General features: G+C 45.2%; 1 protein-coding gene across 5 annotated transcripts in view; it reads right to left on the bottom strand.

Moving 5' to 3' along the window:
* Nucleotides 1–16,470: 16,470 nt before the first annotated feature.
* The window catches only part of SLC39A11 (solute carrier family 39 member 11), a 260,594-nt gene continuing 258,554 nt past the window's right edge, over nucleotides 16,471–18,510 (bottom strand). For all 5 annotated transcript variants that reach the window (XM_083427894.1, XM_083427895.1, XM_083427897.1 and 2 more), the window contains one exon: nucleotides 16,471–18,212. In XM_083427894.1, the coding sequence (XP_083284020.1) occupies nucleotides 18,134–18,212 (79 nt within the window). In that variant the 3' untranslated portion in view covers nucleotides 16,471–18,133. The remainder of the gene's footprint in view (nucleotides 18,213–18,510) is intronic.

The raw sequence follows: 18,510 nt of genomic DNA, 5'->3' as shown, positions 1-18,510 counted from the left end.
GTCGTGGGAAACGGTTGCTCCAATGCAGAGTAGCCAAATTGAATAAAATATTGAGGGGGGCAGCTAAGCCATGCTCCACATAACTGATCACAAGATGTGGTGCATGCACACTGTTTGAATGGCAATGTGCATCAACTTTGGGGGGGCTTTGGGGGGGCAGTCTCCTCAAATATTTTATGGGGGGGGCTGAAGGGACCTCCTATGCTGCAATGGATTGTTCTATACTTTAAAAACTGCCATATGATTCTCGAAGGGTGGCATGTGGATTTAATAAGTAAATAAACAAACCATTTGGGGTTTTTATACTCTGCAAACAGCCATTTTTATTTTTGTTTTAGCGTCAAGGGGTATATCAATCAATAATAACAGCAGTCAAGAGAGCAGCTGGGGTGTCCTAAAAAAAAAAGCACAGAATTGCAGAGTTGGACAGGGAACCCAAGGGTCATCTAGAAATGCAGGTTCTCTCCACCCACCCCGTATTTTACCCACCCCAAATATTTGCTTACTTATTGCAGTTACGTATTCCGGCTTTCCTCCCAGGAGCTCAAGGTGATGTCAGTGGTTCTTCCCCCTTCTCCATGTTATCCTCACAATGGTTTATCCCATGGGTATGGCAAACTAAGGCCCGGGGGCCGAATCCGGCCCAAACGGCTTCTAAATCTGGCCCACAGATGGTCCGAGAATCAGTGTGTTTTTACATGAGTAGAATGTGTCCTTTTATTTAAAATGCACCTCTGGGTTATTTGTGGGGCATAGGAATTCATTCCCCCCCCAAAAAAAAATAGTCCGCCCCCCCCAATAAGGTCTGAGGGACAGTGGACCAGCCCCCTGCTGAAAAGTTTATCCTCACGACAACCCTCAGGGAGACAGTGACTTGCTCAAAGCGGCTCAGTGAGTTTTGTGGCTAAACATGGATTTGAAATCAGGCTTCCCTATCTCTAATCTGACACTTTTAAAAAAAAATGTCCAGCCTTAATTTATGGAGATGTGAGAGATGTTCACTTAAAACTAAGCCTGCCGAATTTCCATTGTTATGTCCGAGGAGTGCATAAACACTGGTTGGACCTGTAAGCACCTGATAGTTATTTCCTCTCCAAATAATCATAGCATCTGCACAGTAAACTAAGCAAATCGTACAACTAGCATTTACCTCTTTTCTGCTTCATATTAACTCCTACTGGTGCAACTCCCCCCCCCCTTATTAAAGGGACTTCCCACCCCAATCACAAAAGAGTTTCTCACTGAGGGCCTCACAGATGCAATTCTGAACACACCTGAAGGAACTCAGACATGATATAGAAACCCCTGACAAGATTCAGTGCCATTCCCTGTGCTATCTTTTCAGTCGTGCCAGAAAGAAACAAATTTCTTCTTTAAACTGAACTTTATTTAAAAATATTTTATTTTCTATGAAAATAAGGAGTGGGGGAGAGAGAAGATCTGAAATAATATCCCCCCTGTATCAGTTTTAAAAAGAACTAATAAGTTGATTCTCACATCCGATTGCCCCGTTGTCTTGACTGAAATTTTTTTATGATGTGGATTTATAAATAATTGTGTTACCTACTAACATTTCTATTGGGTTAGTTGGCTGCAATATGGCTTTTTAAACTCAAGGGGCAGACAGCACTGATGCCCATGTAGAAGCAGTCACCTCTCCACATTCAAGAAGAGAAAACCACAGGGAGTAAAGAGTTAAAACCACGGGGAGGAAAGAGTTAATTCTGTGAGAGATGCAGCTGTGGGATGTTTTTGGAGCCCAGTTTTCATTGGCATCAAGGTCTGATTTATTATTGCTGATATAAGCTACATTCTGTGCATTATTCGAAGTAATAATTATGGTTCTCAGACAGCATCTGTGCAATATCACACACTAGACAATTCATCTAGAAAGGGCAGTATCCTCAAACAACTCCCTTGCTCTTTTGGTCCATGATAAATGAGCACAATTAGGGCTGTTTGCACAAGCCTCCAAAGGCAACACTAAATGAGAGCCAATTCTGAGGAGAGCCCATGTCAATTCAGCATTTGCTAAGTCAGGGTCCTGTGCCCAAACACTGTAAAGAGAGGGGTGGCAGTGGTGAGGACGTGCCAATGGCAAAAATAATGCAGGTATATAAGGACTAGGGACAACCTAAAAGCTTGTTTCTAAAGCAAGTCTTTTGAATTATGGTGGTGGAGGAGACTCATGAGAGTCCCATGGACTGCAAGATCAAACCTCTCCATTCTTAAGGCAATCAGCCCTGAGTGCTCACTGGAAGGACAAATCCTGAAGCTGAGGCTCCAATACTTTGGCCACCTCATGAGAAGAGAAGACTCCCTGGAAAAGACCCTGATCTTGGGAAAGATTGAGGGCACAAGGAAAAGGGGACGACAGAGGATGAGATGGTTGCACAGTGCTCTCGAAGCTACAGCAGGAGTTTGACCAAACTGTGGGAGGCAGTGGAAGACAGGAGTGCCTGGCGTGCTCTGGCCCATGGGGTCACGAACAGTCGGACACGACTAATCAATAACAACAGTCCTTATGAACTTTAAACTATGCAGCCAAGTCCCAGGAGCTACCAGAAAGCAGGGGTGGGGATTGAGGGATGTTACATACATGTGTCTCTGCCAGGGTCCTACTCAAGTGTAGGCTGAACTCCTGACAGTTATGAGGTGCTAGTGAGCAGGAAGCAAGTGCAGTTTTTCACTGGCATTCACACAACCTCTGCAATTATCTCTCCGCTATAATTATACCCCTCTAACACGGGTGGGATGTAACATCTCAGCAAACCTGCCCAGGTATTAAGACCATCCTCTGAGGCCTTTCTCCAAGCCTCCCTACCATGTGAGGTAAGGCACCCTACCTTTGGAATCCCTTCTCCACCTGAAATTGTCTCTGTGGGATTTTTTTGCTGACCAGGCACATGGGAAGCTGCCCTTTACCAGTTCCAACTATTTGTCCAACTAGTCCATTATTGTCTACTCTGACTAACAGCATCTCTCTGAGATCCCAGGGATTTCCCCCATTACCTGATCCCTTTTAGTGGATATGCCAAAGATTGGCCCTGAGATGTTTGCCATCTAAGGTATGCATTCTATCATTGAGCTACTTTATTGTACTTCTGTTCCTCTTTTTAAAACGTATACCACCTTTTGCTGAAGAGCAGCAAATCAATTTTCTAAACAAATAAAAGAAGGCACATTAAGCTGCAATCCCATACGCACTTCCCTGGGAGTCAGATGAGCTCGGCAAAACTTAATGTTGAGTAAACAGGCCTGGGATTGCACTGTCAGCCCTAAAGTCACCCTGATAATTACACTGAGAAAACTAGAATTACATGAACACATTCTAGGAGAAGTAAACACATCTCTTAACTCCACTTACCGTACGACCAGAAATCAAGTAAAGAGCAAGTAAAGAGGAGGGGTATTCACACACTACATTCAACAAGTGTACACAAATGTTTGAACTGTACACTCATACAGCTATTCACATGTAACACTTTTCTGCTTTGAGCAGACACACGGAACACCATGTCCAGTTCTGGGCGCCACAATTTAAGAAGGATGTTGACAAGCTGGAACCTGTGCAGAGGAGGGCAACCAAGATGGCCAAGGGTATGGAAACCAAGCCTTATGAGGAATGGTTGAAGGAGTTGGGTCTGTTTAGCCTGGTAAAGAGGAGACATTTTCAAATATCTAAAGGGCTGTCATATGGAAGATGGAGCAAGTTTGCTTTCTCCTGCTCAAACCAACGGCTTCAAGTTACAAGATAGGAGATTCTGACTAAACACTTGGAAGAACTTTCTGATAGTAAGAGCTATTTGACAGTGGAATTGTCTCCCTCGGGAGGTGGTGGACTCCCCTCCCTTGGAGGTTTTTAAGCAGAGGATGGATCTGACATGGATGCTTTCATTGAGATTCCTACATTGCAGGGGGTTGGACTAGATGACCCTCAGGGTCCCTTACAACTCTACAATCCCATGATTCTATTATTCAATGCATGGGCAGTCTGTGTACACAACAGGTGAGCTGCACAACTCAACACAAGACCAAGGTTGCAAGTTCAGTTCCCGACTCGGACAGCTGCACATTCCTACAATTCTATGATTCTGTGTGCAGAGACAGCTTTTACCTGCATTTGGTGTAATGCATGAACAAACCAAAAGCCCAAGGATCTGTTGACTTACGTGAAGCAATGCCAATGTGATTGTCAAAAGGCCAAAAAAGAGCCACTTCTAAAGGAAGTTGAGTAGTTATGTGCTGTATGGCACTTTTTGGTGGGGAGCAGAAAAAGACACATGCATGCAGAGTGATACACAAAGCATTATTGAAGGATTCTTTTCCCCAGGTAAGATAACCGGTTCTGCTATGCCTCTGAGCTGCACTCTCACTGCTAGGCCATTGGCATTCAGTCACAATTGGCTTGAGCCTTATTGAAACAGGGCATCACCAGGTCACCCACAGTGACAGGGAAGCATTCTCCTGCCTCCTGAACCCAGAACTTACACCAGCTGCATGAGAAGGACACCAAGTGCAAAAATTCACTTTCTTTCTTTTTCTCCCTGCTTCCCTCCCTCCCTCTTTTGCAAAGGAGTTTGAAAATCTATGGTTTTCCTCCTCCCCAGCTGGTGTTTTCATGAGACAGGTACCTTATGATTAGATTTGCTTGAAAATGCTAAACATCTGGAGCCCAGCTTTACAAAGCAGCCTTTATGCTACTGGTAAGTTATCTGCAATAAAACAGCACTTGTTGCTGAGAGTTTCAAGTGGGAGGGTGTGTGTGTGTGTGTGTGTGTGTGTGTTTGGTTTTTTTTAAAGGAGAGCAAGAGCATGAAAAGGAGAAACACAACACCCTTGCCATAGCAAATTTCAGGCCTCTGAGAACTTTCACAAATATTTTCCATAGTTCAGCTTCAGCAGATGACTTTTAGGAGGCAATGCAAAATAAGCTGTTGAGGCCAGCTCCCCCACCTCACCCCATTCCCCTTCCCAAACAGCAGAAAGCAAAAAATAATGGATCTGAAAGTGGGGGAAAGGTCTTTCCAAACCATGGAAGGGAAGCAAATTTGGGGTATGCTCACATTACTGCTTACGCGCCACATCTGGTGTGCTCCCATCGCTAGTTTTGGAAGCTGCATTCACACAATGTTAGGCACAATCCATATCGATGTCGACAGATACTGCTGTTCAGTGATCCTCTCCCCTTTCAACCTGACTAGAAAACATAAGCTGCATTTGGTACATTTTTAAGAATGATGTGTGCATTGAGACAGCCATGACACATGCACAGGGAGGCATGCATGCACAGGTGACTGCTTTGTTCCAGGGGAGTTGTGAGGGCGAGGAAACCGAAAAGGGCATGCTTGTCAGGTAAAGATATCCCTGCCCGCTTGCTGATGTGAACAAAACTGTGCAAATTTGGCTTGAAATGCAGCAAGGGGTGGGGGTGGGGGCGAATTCATGGCATTTTAAGCCAGTAATGTGAACACAGCATGCAAAACATCTTTCCCCTTAGAATGGATGAGGGACAGGCCTGCTGCACAGAAGAGCTCCAGAGACAAGGGGTACCCATATTTCACTCCCCTTCCTCTTCTGGCAAATCAGAATGAAAACATTCTCCACTGCAATCTGTTTCAGTTTCACTATCAAATGATGGTCAATGTCATGGGTAGGCAAACAAAGGTCCAGGGGCCGGATCCAGCCCAATCACCTTCTCAATCTGGCCCGTGCACGGTCCGGGAATCAGAGAGTTTTTACATGGGTAGAATGCGTCCTTTTATTTAAAATGCATCTCTGGGTTATTAAAAAGCAGAGACATCACCTTGCCAACAAAGGTTCGTATAGTTAAAGCTATGGTTTTCCCAGACGTGATGTATGGAAGTGAGAGCTGGACCATAAAGAAGGCTGATCGCCGAAGAATTGATGCTTTTGAATTATGGTCCTGGAGGAGACTCTTGAGAGTCCCATGGACTGCAAGAAGATCAAACCTCTCCATTCTTAAGGAAATCAGCCCTGAGTGCTCCCTGGAAGGACAGATCCTGAAGCTCAGGCTCCAATACTTTGGCTACCTCATGAGAAGAGAAGACTCCCTGGAAAAGACCCTGATGTTGGGAAAGATGGAGGGCACAAGGAGAAGGGGACGACAGAGGACGAGATGGTTGGATAGTGTTCTCGAAGCTACCAGCATGAGTTTAACCAAACTGCGGGAGGCAGTGGAAGACAGGAGTGCCTGGCATGCTCTGGTTCGTGGGGTCACAAAGAGTCGGACATGACTAAACGACTAAACAACGACAAGTGTTTTTACAGGAGTAGAATGTGTCCTTTTATTTAAAATGCATCTCTGGGTTATTTGTGGGGCATAGGAATTTGTTCATTTCCTCCCAAAAAAATATAGTCCGGCCCCCTACAAGGTCTGAGGGACAGGGGACCGGCCCCCTGCTGAAAAGGTTTGCTGACCCCTGGTCATTGCAGACATGGGCAGGACGAACTCACAGGGGAAGAGGTTGCAGCTCAATGGCAGACAGGCTCGGCCCACTCCATACGCTCCAACATTTATCCAGCGAAAATTGGGACTTCCTAAGGAAAAGCGGGACATTCCGTTATCAAATCAGAAACTGGGATGCCTTCTGTAAATCCGGGACTGTCCCTGGAAAACAGGGACCCTTGGGAGGGCCTGGGTTAGCCAAGCCTGACTTGGTGGGCCACAAACCATGGAGGTCTGAAGTAAAGAAAAATGACGCCGGAAGCAGCCCTCCGTGCTCCGTCTTCAAGATGAAGATAATAGGTTCCTACCTCGCAATGCTTCAGTGGCAAATATGGAAAAGCGTAGCGAAAGAGCCTGCATGCTTTTCGAAGGAGACACATCCACGCACTTCTTTAGCTCGGAAATGAAGCGTGCACCTTGCACCTTTGTTCCCTTTGCCAAAAGCAGGAGGTTTGTGAAAAGGAGAGGAAATCCACCCAGTTTTGGAGGCCTGCCATTTGTCATTCCAGTGCCTAAAGCTCTGGTTCTCCACAGCAGAATGTCAAGTGCGGCCTGGTAATGAGGGGGAGCTGAGCAGGGTGGCTGCTGTTCACTCGGCTCCAGATGAAGTTACGACTGACATAACTTAAGAACCTTAAAAGAGAGAGACATAACCGAGCGAGGGGAAATCTTGGCTGCCGCTCTGCTCCATAGCGTGACCACAGCACGATACACCTGTCTCAAGTCTTTTAGGTAACAGGCAGAGGCTTGCCCTGCCAAACAATGACTGCCATTGTACTGACAGCTCCCACAGTAGTTCCTATTGACTGGGAAGCCCAATCCATCAGCATTTGTCAGAGCCTATAATATACACAGCCCCAGTTAATTCACACGGGCATAATATGAACCACGGGACCTGGGGGCCCTTCTGATCGGCACTTTGACACACAGTGTTGTCTATCAGAGCAACAAGAAATGACAAGGAGGGATTATTGGCAAGCTTAACAGCCAGTCAGAAGAAAAGGGGCAACATTTAAGGAGGCATTTGGAAGTCATGTTTTTTTTAAGCACTACTTAAGCATTCTTTTTTTTTTTCCAAAAGGGAAAAAAGAACCACATGGTCTCAGAGCCAAGCAGGAAACTTTTAAAATTAACACACCTTGCAAGGAGACGAGTAATAAATTGTGAGTCAAGAGAAAGGCTGTATCCTGGATAGGGCCCTACTGGGCTTCCATACATAAATCAATTGAAAGGCATAGTCTCATATCTTACACACACACACACACACACACACACACACACACACTTGCCCTTGTAATCCTGACAACAAAGCTGGAAAACTGATGGGTTTTCACAAGACTGATGGGTGAGCATCATCAAGATCCCAAAAACTACACTCAGGTGCAGAGACTGGAAGTAAGAGGTGAGACACAGGTATGGACTTGATGCTAGAGGCACTTTATTCAGAACAATTTATGAACATATGATATTTATATGGGGGTGGAGAGAGATATGCAGATGTGGACCAAAAGAATGCAGAGCAATACATTTGACACCAGCTTGGCTGCAGGAGTTGCCAGAAGGAGGCATACATGGCGCCATCCAACCATCTTAGGGACTCCACCCTGGATTTGTGTAGGGTTTGCTCCTTGACCTTTCCTGGGGTCATGAACCGGCAGGACAATGGGGACAGGGAAGGAAGTACTCACAGAGTGACGAGAGAGGATGGTGAGGGGATGGGGGTCAATGCACAGGAACCAGAGCAGCAGGACCCATCATCAGAGGAGCCCCTGTCTCCACGAACATGGCAGGCTTTGAGGTATAGGGAGCAGCAGTGTCAGAAATGTGTCAACAGTGGTGCAAGGTTATTTGCATCTAATTACGCAAGATGAAGACTCAGTCTGTGGTTCACTGTCCATTTTACTGTTCAGTATTTATCACCGATGTATGTGCTGAATGCTTAAAATCTATTTATGGGTGGGGGGAACCGTTGGAACCCCAGAAACAAAACACTGTGTGACCAAGGGACACCAAAGAACAGACACAGACGAGACATTTGCTTTTTCATGTTCCTAAACCTGCAAAGGCTACAAATGCATCTGCTGCTATTTGTAGCTATTCTGACCCAAGAGGAGTTTTCGGAGAGTTGGCTTGCACAGTCATAATTAGATCATTCTATCTGGAGGAAGAGGAGGGGAAGGAAATTAATTTCTTGAACAGGCAATGGAGAGCAAATTGGGTGAGAAGTCAAACGGGCTGGCTGGAATCATCTTTCTTGGCAAGCCTGAACTTTAAGGGAGCGGGAGTTAAGGGGTGGGTAGAAGGATAAGGGAAGATGGCACTCTCTCTTCTCCACTCACTAACACTCTCTTTCTTTGTAACAATTGCAGACTCCCCTGGGGCACTCACACCCAATTACAGGGGCAGCCCCCGCCTTTCCTAACAACTTAATTTGCTTAATGATTCAGGAGGCCCCTAGGGGAGCCCTTGAGGTCACTGTCTGGCTAGAGTTTCCATGCTTCACAGATGGGTTTTAACAGACACGTGCAGAGCCGAGACAATGCAGGTGGGATGTGATGGACAGCAGGGTGAAAGCGAAAATAAAAATACAATCATATAATAATAATCTCTTCCGCTATGTATATACACCAAACAGCTGTTATAGTCAACAAGGTGTCTTCTAGGTGTTGAACTGTTACTTCCCACAATCCTTTGCTGGCTGGGGCTATTGGGAGCCCAAGATAAGTTTCAGGGCATTATACTGACCACCCTGCTTTATGGGTTAACGCACCCACACCAAAACACGTCCCTGCTGCTAGAGTAGCTTGCTTGCAATTTTGCCGAATTTGGGAGACAAACAGGGGAAGGGAGAATCCCCAGCACAGACAACAGTGAGCAAATGTGTTTGTATTTGAAGCCAGAGGATGGAGTGCTCAGTCAAAGGCTGCGCAAAATAGAGTCGCCTTGAATGGGGAGCAGAAGCAGGTGGGGGTAATATCCCTGGTATACCTGAAGGAGCGTCTGCACCCCCATCGTTCAGCCCGGACACTGAGATCCAGCTCTGAGGGCCTTCTGGCGGTTCCCTCATTGCGAGAAGTAAGGTTACAGGGAACCAGACAGAGGGCCTTCTCAGTAGTGGCGCCCACCCTGTGGAACACCGTCCCATCAGATGTCAAGGAAATAAGCAGCTATCTTATCTTTAAAAGACATCTGAAGACAGCCTTGTTTAGGGAAGTTTTTAATATTTAATGCTGTATTGTTTCTAACATTCGATTGGGAGCCGCCCAGAGTGGCCGGGGAAACTCAGCCAGATGGGGGGGTATAAATAATATATTATTATTATTATTATTATTATTATTATTATTATTATTATTATTATTATTATTATTACTGGAAGAATGCTTTGGCATATTTTTATAGGAAACAGACTGGTCACATACCTGCTATTTATTTCACTAAACAAAATGCATCGGGTGTGCCAATGCATGATTTAAAATAGCGGGTCTTAAAAAATATACGCATATATCTTGGAGCGGCTTACGTATTTCCAAGTCTTTCTGATATGCAGTAACATGTATACACCCAGCATTTGATAGGTGAGAGAGCATCTCTCCTGCATCCATCCCAGCGAGTTAAAATTGTGGCACAGAATTGACGGAGCTGAATGCAAAACCACACAATCTGCATGATGCTTCTGCAGGGCAATTCAAAAGAGAGAGGGGCTGGGCAGTGGGGGAAGAGAATAGCCCTATGAAACCATTTCCGCTTTGTTTCCCAAAACACTTAGAGGATGATACTCTGTCTTGTTTTCTGTGGGTCCTAATATGGTCGGTTCCAGTGCTGTATTTTGATAAGCCATGGCATGAAGGACAGTCAAAGACAACCTCCTGTAAATTAACTTCCTGCATTTCTCGAAGGATCACTCTTTGCTCCTTTTCAACCTCTGCCTCCCCAAGTGTGCTTTTCTGTAGGATATCAGCAAGAATCTCCACAGCTCTTTGAGAAAGCCTTTGCATAATATACAGTTTGTTCTCTTATTGTATAAGCATTAAGGTGAACTCCCATGTTTTCAATCTCCAGTTCTAGATCCAACAGGGACCTCTTTTTTTTGGTCCCCTTAAAAGCCATATGCTCCAGGAAATGAGCTGTTCCATTGTTTTTCTCATTTTTGTATCTGCTTCCAGCGTCAATCCAAAGTCCCACTGTGCATTTTGAAATTCCAGAATCTTCAGACGCTACCCTCAAGCAGTTATCTAGAGAAGATACCTTCATCTCAGGAACATTTAGGGCAATTTGGGATAGTGTCTTGGTAGCTCTGAATCTGCTTCTCTCAAGAAGTTTTCCTAAGGCTGAGCTCCGTGAAAGGAGGAGGCCCGGTCAGGCCCACAGCAGACGCCCACCCGCCTGCCGACCCACGGCTGCCGCCATTTTACTGCCGTGGCCAAGCAGTCGGTGGAACTGTGAGCTGATGATACTCTGCATTGATATATATAACACCTGTAGCAATGGAAAATTACATTTCAGGAGGACGTTCCCAAAAGCCACATCTTCAGAACTGATACCTTGCCAATTGTTTAAAATGACAATTTTTCCTCCAGAGAACCCTTTGCTTCTTCTCTGCGACCTGATCTCTTGGTGCCTCTTGAGGATTAATCTCTCTTTCCTACTTACCGCCCGAGTGAGTAGATCAGTCAAGGACTTCCGCGGATGGTTTCACTGCTTTGCAGGTTCCGTTTTGTTTTTGTCTTTTAAAAATAATTTTTATTGATTTTTCCATATATACTTCTTCTAACAATATATCTTTAACGATTTTTCATTTTTCGACCCTCCTCCCCTGGACATCCCCCATACTCCCGTTTTGTTTTATTTCCATATTGTTCACCCTGCGTATTGTTTCCCCCAAATTTTCTCAATACATACAGTATTATTTTTTGTTGTATACAGTTGTAAGTTTACTCAAACCCTGCCAATGAGTCCACTTCTTTATGTTGCCTCTTCATATATGTTGTAAATGGTTCCGATTCTCTTCTAAAGTTTTTGTTGTCCTTTTCATGTAATTTTTTTTCTGTTAGTTTTGCCACTTCTGCATATTCCATAACTGCTTTGCATGTTTTGAATCTGTTTCAAGAGCACACAATATTCCACAAGTACCAAAACTGACACAACCCTGAGGCATAAAGCGCAAGCTCATTCCAGCTACCATTGGTGGTTTTGTAAGATTATGCAACAGCAATGAACCTCTGGAGAGGTTTATTAGCGTGTACCAGAGGAAGCCTACTTAAAAGGGGAAGAAAAAAAATCTAATTGTGGCTTCCTACAAGCAGCTAACCAACACAGAATGCTTAGCACTTGGTGCTCTGTTTTGGGTTGTGTCCAGATAACCGGTTTATTGAACATTCATTCTGATTTGTTTGCACAATGTTTGCAATGAGGTCATATGCATGGTGCCAGGGGCTTGCTAAACATTCATTTTCACTTGTTTGCAGGGAAGTTATATGATGCCATGTTAAACAAATGCGATCCCATGCACTTTCATGTCACTTTCCTTGTTGCTGTTGTTTAGTCATTTAGTCGTGTCCGACTCTTCGTGACCCCATGGACCAGAGCACGCCAGGCACTTCTGTCTTCCACTGCCTCCCGCAGTTTGCTCAAACTCATGTCTGTAGCTTCGAGAACACTATCCAACTATCTTGTCCTCTGTAGGTCCCCTTCTCCTTGTGCCCTCCATCTTTCCCAACATCAGGGTCTTTTCCAGGGAGTCTTCTCTTCTTATGAGGTGGCCAAAATATTGGAGTCTCAGCTCCACTTTCCTTACTGCTAAGAAATTTGTGGTGGGGGTTGGGGAGCAGCAAACTTATTGCACAAGACCAGCAAATCCGCTTTAACTGCACAAACTGAATTTACTAGTATGTCACACTGAATTCCACTGTAAAATACTGACAGGCTGGAAGCCCTTGGTCTGGGCCTGGTAATCTATCTAGGTAGGCCAAGAATCTAGCCATGTTCCCTACCCCATTCTGCCCCCTGCTCCCTGGCAAACATTTGCTCCTAACTTTGTAGACAATCGGGCATTTTACAGCGCACTACATGGGACAGAGAATATTGTAACCCAGATCCAAAGAGAGAACTGGGACGCTAGTTCTGCATGTCTAAAAATTATTTGGACTTGCATTTCTCAAATACCTGTTCCCCTTGCCATGTGGTCAACTGCTTTTGAAAGTCAAGGCAATGGAAGTTGGAAATGGGGGGGGGGGGGGCGTTTCAAACACAGCTTGCTTGTGATATGGCATGTGGGCATCAGAAGCACAAGAAGAAGACGTTGAAGAAGGGGGGAATCCCTTGAGCGTCTGCCCTTCATAAAAGGTAAAGGGACCCCTGACCATTAGGTCCAGTCGCGGACGACTCTGGGGTTGCAGCGCTCATCTTGCTTTATTGGCCAAGAGAGCCGGCATACAGCTTCCGGGTCATGTGGCCAGCATGACTAAGCTGCTTCTGGCGAACCAGAGCAACGCACGGAAACACCGTTTACCTTCCCGCTAGAGCGGTACCTATTTATCTACTTGCACTTTGACGTGCTTTCAAACTGCTAGGTTGGCAGGAGCAGGGACCGAAAAATGGGAGCTCAAGCCGTCACGGGGATTCAAACCGTTGACCTTCTGATTGGCAAGTCCTAGGCTCTGTGGTTTAACCCACAGCGCCACCCGCGTCCCTCTCCCCTTCATTAGCATGAACCTAATTTAGCACCCCAAGCTGTTCCTGTGGACAAACGGCAGGTCAGGGTATATTCTGGCTGAAAACCTAAAATGGTGTTATAGCTTTAGGAACGGGTTTTTTTGGTTTTTTTTTCATTCCAGCTTCCTCCCAAATTATAGAATCACAGAGTTGTGGAGCTGGAAGGAACCACAAGGGTCACCCAGTCCAACCCCCTGCGATGCAGGAATCTCTTGCCCAACATGGGACTTGAACCCATGACCTTGAGATTAAGAGTCTCATGCTCTACTGACTGAGCTATGAAACTCTCCCCTTCTTTTCCTATAGCTTAACAGTGTGATAACTGGATTGCTGCAGTTGTCTGCCTCGAACATGAAAGCCAGTGTGGTGTAATGGCTAGAGTGCTGGACTAGAACCTGGGAGACCCGAGTTCAAATCCCCACTCAGCTATGAAGGTCACTGGGTGATCTAGGGCTAGTCACTGCCTCCCAGCCTCACCTACCTCACAGGGTTGTTGTGAGGATAAAATGGGAAGGACAAGAACTATGTGTGCCACCTTTAGGAAAGGTGGAATGAAACTGCAATAAATAAAACATGGTTTCCAAAGCGCCCATAGAGAAATGCAAGGGGGTGTGCCATTATTTACTACCACACAGAGGAGACAGTCACAAAAGAACTCTGCAATCAAGCGGCGAAGAAGTACCTTTGCCCTCCACTTAGGAGAGACAGAAGCCTCTGTGTGTCTCCGTTTTAATTGCTATCGTGTTGCCAAGTACAACAAAGATATATATATATATAAATATGAGATAGATGGCATTTTGTTCTTAGCTTCTCTCTCCCTGCCTCCCCCAAACACAGAGTGGGGGTTAGCAGATGAAATCAGCGTGCCTTTATGAGCAGTGACTCAGGTGCTGCTGTCTATTCTAGCTTCGGCGTTGAGAGAGGGCTTTTGTGCTGCGTCGGGCTTTATGGCATCACTTGTAATAATAAGACGATTGTTTGGTTGCGTGCAAAGCTCTCGCTCAGGGATTCCTGTTGCGGCCTCCTCCCTTGAAACCGCAACCATGCGAGCTGCACCTTCCCTGCTAAACTCTCCCCCCCCCCCCCGGAACTCTGCTTGCTCACAGGTAAACATTGAGTAGTGCAATCCCTGCGGGAAGGAAGGGTCCTCGTCAGCCCTCGGTTAGCCACACAGGCACTGAGAGATAACACTGGCTCCAGCATTCCTCATCTCTGACTCAGAGGCAAATGAGGACGTGAGCTCCCTCACGCTACCTAGCGAGGGTGACAGTTCACCTGGTCGGCCTTAGTCTGTCTCGTCTGCTGCGCTCTCCTCTTTGCTGTCCTCACTGCTTCCTTTTTCCTGCTCCACTTAACCAAGAAGCACAACACAGGCTGGAGGTCTCTTGGAATACAGAGCTAGGACTTAACTCCAATGCTGGCTTCTATCTCAAATGGGGCCCTTTCTATCATAACTGTCAATGTTTCCCTTTTTTGAAGGGAAATTCCCTTATTCCGAATAGGATTTGTTATGTACCGAGTTGAATAGGATCCAAAATGCAGCAGTCTGATTGGTCCTAGAACAATAGGATTCAGAATGCAGCAGTGTGATTGGTCCACAGGAGCCACCCAATCCAGCTCCAGGTAGAAGTGAATCCGCAACCTGATTGGCCTACAGGAGAATCCAGGAATTAGCCAATCATGTGGGGCCCATAGTGTAAATAATGTATATAAAGCAGACATTCTGGGGGAACTTCCATTCCTCCTCACCACTATGAGCTGAATAAAGAGCATGAAATCCACTCTCGACTCCAAGTATATTTCAGGATTCCTCGCAAGAAAAGGGAAAAGTTGACAGCTATGCTTTCTATCAGTGTGAAGAGGTGGCACAGCATCGCATCCACCCTTGTTTTTCCATGATGTGAGCCAAGCAGAAGAGAACATATTCCAAATTACGGGTTGGTTTTGGTGGCATGGGCTCAGCGTACTTCTGGGAGCATGTATGAGCCCTTCCGTATGTTAATATCAGCTGAAAGATGGCAAGGGCGTGTTAGGGACTGCAATTCTAGATCAATTATGAACCTTATTTGTGGGCAGGAGGAGGAGTGCAGAAGGCTGAACAAGTGGGGGTGCCCTGGACAACATGAACTTTTGCCTTTTGAGCACAAAAAAAGCAATGCCCATCCCTTTGAATCCCTCAGCATTTTAAGAAGAAGCATCAAGCCCTTCTATCTGCAAAAACATAACGCCTCTCTAACTAAACATAGTCAAAAACATCTGGAGAGTGGCTGTGAAACCTGTCCCACATATCATATATCACACCCATATGCAAACGAAAATCTTTCAGATAATTTTTGGTGACCAAAAGGAAACAAAAACAGACACCAGCAACCCAACTATTAGCCCTCTTGCCTCCAGGTTTTTCTAGCACATTTCTGTCTGTACCAGCCAGCAAACTGCTTGCCCACAAAATACTAGTTCCTTCAGTTCTGCCAAGAAATAAATGCATTACAGCCATTTGTTGATTTCCCCAATAATAGTCAATCTCATGCTTATTCACTTTGTTCCTTATAGAGAGCTCCTACACAAGTTTCTTCCTATTAACATTTAGGGATCTTCCTCTGTCTGTTTCACGTCAGACAAATCACATTGACACACACTACAAATAAGCCCTTCTCAGCGGCTCTCTCTCTCTGCTCCTCTCTCTCTCTCTCTCTCTCTCTCTCACACACACACACAGAAAGAAGCAGAAAATGGTAAAAACGACAGTTACTTGAATAACAGTCACAATAGAATGGAATGCCTCTCTCATGTGACTCACAGTCAGCCAATCACATGAGAACTACTGCCAAATGAAAAACCCCATGTTAAAAATGCATAGTAATTTAACATAAGTAAACATTCCCATTTCCATAATGGAAATTAAACCATTATCCTTTGTGGTTCAAGGTACTCCAATGCATTTAACTTGTAATATGGAAGGAGAGGTTCAGCTGTGTCCTGGGCAATTCTTTTGACATTTGCTCCTCAAGGTCACTTCCAGGAATACAGATTGGCTCGCATTCACCATCACTTGAGGACGGAACGACACACTGTCTAATCAGACATTGGCTCATTATTATTGCAGTAGAGCAAGGGGCTTTGAATGGTTACCAGAAGCAACAGTATGAACAGACCAAGGATCTGATGAAGCAGACTCAACTACGTTTGAGTCTGAATAGTTGTACTTAGGGACAAGCAGGTTAGAATGAACATTCAAAAAAATGGGAGAGAGATGGCAGGAGAAAGAAATTAATCCAATGACTCAAACACAATTTTTAAAATCTCCTCTTTTATTCAGACTCACCACAGTTAAAAAGTCAGATCAATTACTAATCATCGTTATGTACTGGTCTTTGGGCATACAAACAAAACCACACACACTGAAGAAACAAGCCCATGGGCTTTCAATTAATTTAGTCCAAGAGCACCAACTGGCTGATGGTAACCACATGACCCCTGGGAAGCCTCCGGCACACACATACTCCTTACGCTCTGTCGCCCCTAGAGAAAATAGGTATCACAAAGCAACCAAAGTAAATCCTGCTTTGTGAAGTGGGAGAAAAGCCTTGGTGGGGATGTGTGTGGCACTAGTTATCCAGAGACCTCTTCTGAAGAGCCATGAGGTGACATATAGGAAGACAGGTTCCAGTGACACACACACACACACACAATTCTTGAGGTTTAACCTGCAAGCACAAATGCTACAGACAAAAAGCAAGAAGCCCTTAGCTGTCAAAAGTATATGATGTACCAATGCAAGCTCTCTCTCTTCTGTTTCCGCCGTAGAGCACAATGGGCGTGTCTTTTTACTCAGGGATCTCGACCCTTATAGTTGCTCTGCCAATGAGTTGGTACTGATTTGCTGGATGAACACAAGTTGTCAACTCACCCCATCAGTTTATTCTGCCCCACTCTACTCTCTTGCATTCATCACAAGGAAGCGGGTGGGAACAATTCCCCAAGAAAGCCCTCTTGCTATCATAGCAAATAAAGATATTAGAAAACACAGGTAGGGAGTGAGGGGTGGAATTAGGTGCTACGGCAATAGGCCTCCTAGTGTTGACACTAGGAGGCTCAGATCCGCCTTCATTGTTGAACTCTGCTTGCTTGAGATGGTAAAAAACGCCATATTGGCATGTCAACTGAGTTAAGAGCTTAGATTAACGATTCACAGAGGCTCAACCTCCAGAAACCCTAAAGTAGTAACTCCAGAAATAGTAACCCTCCATAACCCTAAAACTGGAGGGTGATTATTTCCTACCAGACAAGGAATATTAGGAAATGAGTGCACCTACGGGAAGCCCAGACACTTGACAGAAGAAGTGCAGCCTTCACTTAAGATTTGCCACAAACACTTTGCAATCTTCCCTTGCTCTCCAGGTAAACCTCCAATATCATATGCAGATAGGAAAGCTCTTGCTCCCCACCTCTAAACACAGCCCCTAAGGTCCCATGATTGATTAAAAGAAATGATCTATCCATTTCGACAAGTAGTGAAGCCGAATATTTCCACAGCTAAAAACAAAGCACTGCATGGACTTCTCTTGTGGGTCACTCTTGTAGGCCATTTCAGCTCTTTGATGTTGCCTTGCACCACTCAGTTTATACCACACAACAAGATTTGTGAACACAAAGACAATCACCACAGATTAGACCTGACCTCATACCAACAACCCCGCTGGAAAAGGAGTAATGGAGTGGCAGGAGGGGGGGGGGGGGGGCACAAGAATGACTTTCCTGCGTTTTCCAAAACCACCCACATTAACATCATGGCAAATTTTAAGCCCGTATAATTTAAGTCAAATCAACATTAACCCAGATCAGTATTATTATTACGTAAAAATGCATTGTTCCCATCCCAGCTTCTGCTGTGCATTTTGTCCAGAATGACATATTCTGAAGGTCAAAGGTGGGGAAAGTTGACATCGCCTGTTATCCAAGTCCAACATCCAGGGACATCATGACCACAAATCCTAAGATCGATGTCCAGGAAGCCAGCTTCCCATTGCCACTGCAAAGAGAGGGGAGGTAGGAGAAGAGAAGTTAAGGTCTGCATTCCAAATTGTATTTGCTGTTGTTGTTTTTTTGTTTGTTTCCTTATCTGACACAAAAATGTTTCTTCTTCCCCCTTTGGAGAAGCAAACAGTGCGTTTAATCCCCTGTTTTATGCTGTTCGGTTGGGATGGTCATGGTTTGAGGGATACTAACCAATGAGGGGAAGTGGTTGTGTAGGCAGAAGATACTGAAAACAGTGGCAGCTAACACACCAACAATTCCCCTCTAGAAGGGGAGAATTGGGATGAAGATGA

This window comes from Podarcis tiliguerta (genome assembly GCF_965153285.1).
Source record: "Podarcis tiliguerta genome assembly, chromosome: 2".
NCBI classification, from domain to species: domain Eukaryota; kingdom Metazoa; phylum Chordata; class Lepidosauria; order Squamata; family Lacertidae; genus Podarcis; species Podarcis tiliguerta.
Note: the sequence above shows the minus strand (reverse complement) of the source record. Positions and strands in the feature narration are given on the sequence as shown.